This window comes from Bos taurus, chromosome 27 (assembly GCF_002263795.3).
Source record: "Bos taurus isolate L1 Dominette 01449 registration number 42190680 breed Hereford chromosome 27, ARS-UCD2.0, whole genome shotgun sequence".
NCBI lineage: Eukaryota > Metazoa > Chordata > Mammalia > Artiodactyla > Bovidae > Bos > Bos taurus.
This window is the reverse complement of record NC_037354.1, coordinates 6,023,993-6,032,862: the sequence shown is the minus strand read 5'-3', so window position 1 is coordinate 6,032,862 and position 8,870 is coordinate 6,023,993. Positions and strand designations below refer to the sequence as shown.

General features: G+C 44.2%; 1 protein-coding gene across 2 annotated transcripts; it reads left to right on the top strand.

Annotated features, from left to right (window-relative positions):
• Positions 1 to 5,537: 5,537 nt before the first annotated feature.
• On the top strand, positions 5,538 to 8,870 carry LOC789175 (beta-defensin 103B-like). Of its 2 annotated transcripts, XM_005225932.4 has the most exons (3): positions 5,538 to 7,426; positions 7,688 to 7,850; positions 8,511 to 8,870. In XM_005225932.4, exons 2-3 carry the CDS (start codon positions 7,793 to 7,795, stop codon positions 8,654 to 8,656), a joined length of 204 nt encoding a protein of 67 aa, XP_005225989.1. In that variant the 5' UTR covers positions 5,538 to 7,426; positions 7,688 to 7,792; the 3' UTR covers positions 8,657 to 8,870. The 2 variants fall into 2 exon arrangements, with proteins under 2 accessions (XP_005225989.1, NP_001108334.1); NM_001114862.1 differs by lacking the exon at positions 5,538 to 7,426 and having other exon boundaries at positions 7,768 to 7,850; positions 8,511 to 8,656.

The window sequence follows — 8,870 nt, the reverse complement described above, 5'->3', positions numbered from 1 at the left end:
CTTGCGATTCAAGTAGCACCTAAGAGGAGCTCTCTATGCAGAGTTGATGCAGACTATGGACATGGAATCACTTTGCTAGTTTATTTGCCCTTTCTCAAAGCTAACAAGTATCTCTGTGTCTGCTGGACCCATGAGTAAAATTCTGAAGATAGGACATCATCAAGGCAGTAGTGAGGAATCAGTGGATCTGGCTAGCTTACAGTGGTCCACGTTCAGAGGAGTGGGGGATACCTGTATGAAGGTCAGACATGGTGGGTGTGGAGGTAGATGTTGGTGACCTCAGCATGTTAGATAAATTAGATCTACGTCATCATGAATTCTTGTCACGGTCCCCTTGTCTTCCAAATCAAGGCAGGCTTGTCCCCCTGGCCACAATAGACTGTTGACTGTTTCCTGACTTGCTCTGTGTTTCCCCACCGTGTGCCCTGGCTCCTGAGGAGAACAGTATATCTCTGATTCTGCTCAGTCTCATTAACCAGATCATGAGTCCATGATTCATGGTGATCCAGGCATCCCTCACTCCCACACTTGTTTTTTCTTTTTACTTCCTCCCTTCACCTTCTGTTGATATTTCCTCTTTTTTTGGTACAGTGGATGAAGCAAAATGTCAAATAAAATGTTCACAGTTCAAGAGTATTTTCAGGAATCTTAGAGGGTCAACAATGTTTACTCATGCCTGGAATATGCAAAAATGCCAAGAATACTTGCTGTCTGAAGATGATATAAAATACTAGTCCACACCCAGGGGGTTTGGTGGAGACTAACAGCTCAGTCATGTAGTGTGAGATACAGCCTTTTCTCGCTGGGTCCACTTCCCCATGTCGAACTGTAGTTCTCTGGTGTGAATTTGAAGGGAAGACAATATCTTTTAAAGCCTTTGGGAGATAGGCAAATATATTAATGCATAAAGCAGGGGGATGGGACAAACTGCTAAGCTGATTTTTCAACCTGCACAGAGGCCAAATCTACTAACAAAACTAAATACCTCCATAGAGGGCCCCAGACTGAGCACCTACCATTCGCCACTCCCCAAAGGGGTCTATGTGTCTTTGCGTTCTCTGTGGTGTCCAACTCTTTGTGACCCAGTGGACTGTAGTCTGCCAGGCTCCTCTGTCAATGGGATTTCCCAGGTCAGAATACTGGAGTGGGTTGCCATTTCCTTCAGTGGGGAATCTTCCTGACCCAGGGATTGGACCCGAGTCTCTTACATCTCCTGCATTTGCAGGCAGATTCTTTCCCACTGCACCACCTGGGAAGCCCAAAAGGCAGCCTATGATTACATAGTGAAGGGAAGGTTTTGTTTCTCCTGTTTTCTTCCTTAGATTCTTTTGGAGAAAAAAATTTGGAAAACTCAGCAGTGACCACAGGACTGGAAAAGGTCAGTTTTCATTTCAATCCCAAAGAAAGGCAATGCCAAAGAATGCTCAAACTACCGCACAATTGCACTCATCTCACACACTAGTAAAGTAATGCTCAAAATTCTCCAAGCCAGGCTTCAGCAACACGTGAACCGTGAACTTCCAGATGTTCAAGCTGGTTTTAGAAAAGGCAGAGGAACCAATGATCAAATTGCCAACATCTGCTGGATCATTGAAAAAGCAAGAGAGTTCCAGAAAAACATCTATTTCTGCTTTATTGACTATGCCAAAGCCTTTGACTGTGTGGATCACAATAAACTGTGGAAAATTCTGAAAGAGATGGGAATACCAGACCACCTGACCTGCCTCTTGAGAAACCTATATGCAGGTCAGGAAGCAACAGTTAGAACTGGACATGGAACAACAGACTGGTTTCAAATAGGAAAAGGAGTACGTCAAGGCTGTATATTGTCACCCTGCTTATTTAACTTCTATGCAGAGTACATCATGAGAAACGCTGGGCTTGGATGAAGCACAAGCTGGAATCAAGATTGCTGGGAGAAATATCAATAACCTCAGATATGCAGATGACACCACCCTTATGGCAGAAAGTGAAGAGGAACTAAAAACCTGCTTGATGAAGGTGAAAGAGGAGAGTGAAAAAGTTGGCTTAAAGCTCAACATTCAGAAAACAAAAATCATGGCATCTGGTCCCATCAGTTCATGGGAAATAGATGGGGAAAGAGTGGAAACAGTGTCAGACTTTATTTTTGGGGGCTCCAAAATCACTGCAGATGGTGACTGCAGCCATGAAATTAAAAGATGCTTAGTCCTTGGAAGAAAAGTTATGACCAACCTAGATAGCATATTGAAAAGCAGAGACATTACTTTGCCAACAAAGGTCCGTCTAGTCAAAGCTATGGTTTTTCCAGTGGTCATGTATGGATGTGAGAGTTGGACTGTGAAGAAAGCTGAGTGCCGAAGAATTGATGCTTTTGAACTGTGGTGTTGGAGAAGACTCTTGAGAGTCCCTTGGACTGCAAGGAGATCCAACCAGTCTATTCTGAAGGAGATCAGCCCTGGGTGTTCTTTGGAAGGAATGATGCTAAAGCTGAAACTCCAGCACTTTGGCCACCTCATGCGAAGAATTGACTCATTGGAAAAAACTCTGATGCTGGGAGGGATTGGGGGCAGGAGGAGAAGGGGACGACAGAGGATGAGATGGCTGGATGGCATCACTGACTCGATGGACGTGAGTTTGAATGAACTCCAGAAGTTGGTGATGGACAGGGAGGCCTGGCGTGCTGCGATTCATGGGGTCGCAAAGAATCGGACACGACGGAGCGACTGAACTGAACTGAACTAAGCTAAAATAACAGTGATAAATTGGAATTCTAGAAACTGCCTCACATACACACCTGCAACAGGAAGCATGCAATTCTGAGATGCTTTAACAAAGGACCATAATAAGTTGGTAGCAACTGGCAACTCCATATCATTGTCTCGAAGCTCCTGCTGGATGCTGAATCTTAAGATGCTGATAAAGTAGATAGGAGAGAGAGTGTAGCCAAGTGGCAGTCTAGCTACACTCATTCGACAACACAGTATTGCCACCACAAGGGGAAGAATGAATAGAACTTTAATATTGCTATGATTTAGAGCATGGCTTTGATCTAACTCTTTGCAACTCTATGGACTGTAGCCCATAGGCTCCTCTGTCCATGGGATTCTCCAGGCAAGAATACTGGAATGTGTAGCCATTTCCTTCTCCAGGGGATCTTCCTGACCCAGGGATCAAACCTGGGTCTCCCGAATTGCAGGCTGATTCTTTACCATCTGAGCCACCAGGGGAGCCCTGTGGTCTTAGAAGACAGTCAAATCCAACAACTGAAGAAAATATGAGAAGTTGAAGTAAATATAAGGACCTCAAAAGGAGGAGTTTATTAGGCAATTGGTTATAGCAGTGGTAGGAGAGCTGAGAAATCAAATAAATGTATGGTGAGTCACCTCATAATTTGTAACAGCAGGGAAGTCTCTGGTGGTCCAGGGATTAGGACTCTGAGCTCTCACTTCCCCGGGCTTGGGTTCAATACCTGATTCAGGAACTAATATCCCACAAGCCACATGGTTTGGCCAGAAAATTTTTTTGCAATAGCATAAAGACACTACTATCCCTGGGACCAGAGGGACAGAGGGAGGAAGGAGGTAACCTTCCCAGAGCCTGGGACAGGGAGCACGCCACAGAAGCTGGGGTCATGGCGAAACTGCCTGAGGAAAGCCAGGCCGTGGGATGAAGCAGCATTCTGGCCGAAACTGGAAATGCAGAGGAGATGCCTTCAGAAGCTCAGGAAGACAATTACCTTGGCTTCTTACCAGTTCCTGCCTTCTCATTTTCTACAAGTGTCTCCCTTCGGCAAATCTACATGGTGCCTGGAGGCAGGAGTGCGTGAGAAATGCATGTTGCTCCCTACAACACTGCCATTAACTAGCTGGGTGGCCCAGGGAAAGTCACTCAACCTCTCTGAACCTCAGTTTCTTCATCTGCAAAACTGGGCTAATGCTTATCTTTGCTGATAAACCTTAAATAGCAGTGGTCATGACAAATTTTAAACAGCTGCAGAGGAGAGTGGCTGAGTCCCACTTACACTGTATTAAGAAAAAGAAGGGAAGTCCTAGCTCCCTTGTGAGGAGCCCATGCCACAGTCTTTAAGCTGTCTTGCTATTGCTCACCAGCCCTCACTTGTCATTCCTCCCCAGGGCCTCATGGGTGATAAATGGGCCACGTGGTAATTTGCAGTTTACAAGTCAATTTCATATCATTAACTCATAGGGCTTTCCCTGTGGACTAGATAGGATATTTATTAGTCTCTGTACTTTATTGTTGAGGTACAGATGGTCAAAGAGTTTATGAAACTTATTCAAGTAAATCCAAATAATAAATGATAGCACTGAGAATTACATGGTATGGCCTTTGGGCCCCAAACTTTTTTTTAAATTAAACTTTTATTTTTTATTTTATTTTATTTATTTATTTTTTTAAGCCGCTCCAGCCGCTACCGGACGGACGACGGTTACAGCCCCGGCCGATCGCGCCGCCGCCACCACCACCGCTGCGCGTGCAGCCGGAACCAGCTCTCCTAAATTAAACTTTTAATTTTGTATTGGAATATAGTTGATTAACCATGTTGTGATAATTTCAGGTGGACAGCACTCAGTCATACATATATAGGTATCCATTCTCCCCCAAACTCCCCTCCCATCCATATGTTATGTTATGCTACATAACATACAGCAGAGTTCCTGTGATATACAGTAGAACCTTCTTGGGTTATCCATTTTATATAGAGTAGTGTGTACATGTCCATCCCAAACTCTCCCACCATCCCTCCCCATCCCTCCCCATCCCTCCCCATCCCTCCCCCTGGCAACCATATCTTTGTTCTCTAAGTCTGTGAGTCTGTTTCTCTTGGACCAAAAACTTGATCAACCAAAACTCTACTCCAGATTTTAAAAACAGAGTTCAAAACAAAACAGGATTAGAGGAGATTAGGAGAAGTCTGACCTGAGAGAAAATAAGTCTATCCTCTCTCAACCTAATCAACATCAAATTTTAAAAAAATGCTGGCTCAGAGTTACCAGGAAAAAACCCAGCTGGTCCTGCAGGAGGGTTGGGAGGGTCTGCATCTCTGAACCCAGTGACTCAAGCCCCTGAGCCTGGGGCATGGCCTCAGTTCTTGTCAATGTCAGACTCATAGGTATGTATTAATTATTCAACAGTAAATGTGCACCTATTAATTGAGAGGCCAGAAGTATTTGTGACATGTAAAACGGTACAATAAGACAAAAAGGAGGCAAACCAGAGTTAGCAGTGGTTCCCCAGGCTAGAGAAGTGAAGAACAGTCTCACTCTTCTGCTGTGTGAATTTTCACCACAGAAAGTTTCACCCAACTTTTATAAACATCTTAATATATAGAAATGTTCCCCAAAATTCATTCTGTGAGTGGGGCAGGTACCACAGCCATAGCCCACTCCCCAGCACCCAGCTTCCAAATTAGCTGACAAGAACAGGTGCCTTCCACTCTCAGAGAACCTCTGATTAAACAGTCGTGTTGCTGTAGAAAGGCCTCCTGTCTTTGAAGGGACAGGTTAGACTCAGGGTTCACGTGGAGGTCTGGTCTCCAAGAAAAGTACGTCATTGCAGGTAAGCAGAGCTCCAGTGATGCCAGCCCTGAGCCTGGGCTGAGCGCTGGTTCTAACTCTCTACAGCACCCCAGCCACCCTCTCTTTTATCTCATGTGAGACCAGGTATGAGAGCCCGCCGGCCGTGTCTGCACTTGAGACTGCAAACTGGTGCAGCCACCATGGAAAACGGGATGGAGGTTTCTCAAAAAACTAAAAACAGAAATGCCATATGACCCATCCAGGTGTATATTCAAAAAACTAAAAACACTATTTGAGAAGATACGTGCACCCAGTGTCTGTTATAGCATTATTTACAATAGCCAAGACATGGAAGCAAGCTAAGTGTCCATGAACAGACAAGGGAGATGTGGCATTTGTATATAGTGGAATACTACTCAGTCATAAATAATAATGGAGCTTTGCCTTTTGCAACAATATGAATGGGCTGGAAGACATTATGCTCAGTGAAATAAGCCCAACAGAGAAAGACAAATGATGTATGAAATTGGGTAAACATGGAATCTAAAAACTGTAACAAACTAGTAAACATAACCAAAAAAAAAAGAAGACTCACAGATATAAGGAACAAACTTGTGGCTACCATTGTGGTGAGGAAGGAGCAGAGGCCAACATAGGGCTAGGGGAGTAAGAGCTGCGAACTATTATGTATAAAATAAGCTACAAAGAAATATTGTACAACATGGGGAATATAGCCAATATGTTATAGTTTAAAAGGCGTGAATCTCAATATTGTACACCTGTAACATATAATATTGTACATCAACTATAGTTCAATTAATTAATAATAAAAATGTCTACTTTGTCTCATATCTTGAACTGAGGAGGAAAGTTAGGTTTTAAAGATATGAAGTGTCTATAACTCCAAATTCTTCTTAAACCTTTGATTCAAACTTGCCTTTCTGTATGAATTACATTTCTTCTGCATTTCCATAGCCCTGTGCTTGAACCCCTATTACGGCCCTTTGTCAAAATCCACTCTCTATGGTTGACTTGGCTCTGTGTCACTCTACATGGGAGTTCCCTGAGAGAAAGAGGCAGAACTGGCCCCTCTGTATTTCACCCTTCTATCCCTCACCTACCCCAAGCCCAGGGTACTTTATCTGTGGTAGGAGTTCAGAGTTTGCTTACAGAATCCAATAGGTACAACAGGAGTCTGAACCTACAGTCCTAGACCCTGGGGTTCACCCCAGAACTCTGGTGGATCTGTTACAATTGCTTTCACACAAAGTAATAGCCAACCACCTCCATGAGGACTTCAGCTTCCAAGAAAATGACCTCTTGAGTATAACCCCCTTGTTAGATTCAATAACATTTAATTAAGCCTAATAATTTTTTGTAAAGGCAGTTGGCTTCCTAAACATTGAATCTGTATCTAGTGGAAATCCCAGATCCTCGACTTCCTTGTATGTCACGAGCCAGCTGTAACCAGGTGTCGTAAGCCCAGGTGTCTTCCGAAGCCCCTCTTTTGTAGAGAGTGACACTATCAGTGAGGAAACACCTGCCTATAAATTACATCATCCATCTGTCTCTGATGAGGGAAAATGAGACACCTTCCTGACTCACGAATTTGGTGGTTTTCAGAATGCAGCAAAGTGTAAGCTGTGTTTGACCTGAGATGTCACACTTCATCACAGGCCAAGGACACAGGGCAGGGTCTCTGGAATGCAGCCCATTTCCCCTCCCTTCCCACACTACTTAAAAGCTGATCCCATTTTGGGCGTATCCATGCAGGTTCAGGGCGTGACCCAGCCCCAGTTTACACCTAGATTCTGAATACACCAGCCTTGGACTGGACTGATGGGGCTCAGGCTCTCTCAGGACTTTAGAAAGAAGGCAAAAGCTTAGAAGAACCACAGTGGGCACAGGTGAGCTCCCAGCTACACCCCCCAGGACTGCATCCAGGAGTGGGCAGGTCTTTCCCATCTCAGACAGCCAGACATGAGCCAGCCCTACAGGAGCACCCAGAGTTCAGAGGCATCAGAATAGCCCTATGTTCACATCAAGCTCTGAATCTCCCTTAGGTTTGTAATTAAGTCCTGGGGGGAATGGGCGTGGTCTGCTTTGTAAGGAACCTTGGCATGAAGCATCAGGAAATACGTCATATTGTCATCACTATAATATTACAGGAATTGCAGCTGCTGAATGCTTCTCCCTATGGCTGCGGACCTGGAGCCTTTATAAAGTGAGCGGCCACACCATCCTGTCCAGTCTCAGCTGGGAAGCCAGCAGCCATGAGGCTCTACTACCTTCTCTTTGCGTTGCTCTTCTTGTTCTTGCTGCCTGTTCCAGGTAAGATGCACTGGGAAATGAGAGGGCTGAATGGATTGAGAATTTGTCATTCAGAGTCAGCCCTCTCCATTCATTTGGGAATTTTAGATAAAGTAGATTTATTGTCTGGGAACTAGACATTACCAGTTTTTGTTTTTGTTTTTCTTGACAAAGATCATCAAGAACCTCAAAGCAGGGTCTCCATCCCTTCTGATTCACTCTTAAGAGACTAATCAGCTCACAAACCATCCCTCCATGGGAGAATTGTTATACCTGTTCATGAGACAGGAAGAAAGTGATGTAAATCTTTCCTACCAACAGGAAAAATGAACTTCATCTGAGGACAGAAGCACAGATTCCCTTTTATTAGCTTAGTGGTTGGAGATACAGTCTTTTGGCCTCTTAAGGGCCCGGGGAACCATCGCGGCCCCTGCCTCCCAGGGGTCAGTTTACAAGGGGGCTGCCATGGTCACGCCACTTTCTCAGCTGAGCCAAACCCACAGACACATTGTTAGTAGCTAGCCCCACCTTCTTCTTTACTCCAGATGGTAAAGAAAAAGGAAAAAGACATAAAAGAATAAAAAATGGCACCAGATAACTTATTAGAGGGATTCCAAAAGCCTAGGACTTGTACCACAGCCTTCCTAAAACCTTCCCGTGTGCTTCGTTTCTTTCCTGCAGGCAACGGCGGCATCATAAGCGGGTTACAAAGGTATTATTGCAAAATAAGAAGCGGCCGGTGTGCTCTGATTGGCTGCCTTCCAAAGGAGGAACAGATAGGCCGCTGTTCACTGAGTGGCCGAAAATGCTGCCGGAAGAAGAAATGAAAAATCCAGAAATACAAGGAGAATGTCACAAAGCGTGAAAATGCCTCCTCCAGAAGCCAATCAAATTAAAGACTTTTTACAAAAAATTAGAAGCTTGATTATTATCATTATTATTTTTTAACATTCTGTTTATTGTGCTAGTTGTTACCAAACAGGCAACTTAGAAAGTGTTAATGACTCACCTTTAATTCAAATAAAGTATAATCCATAGTGA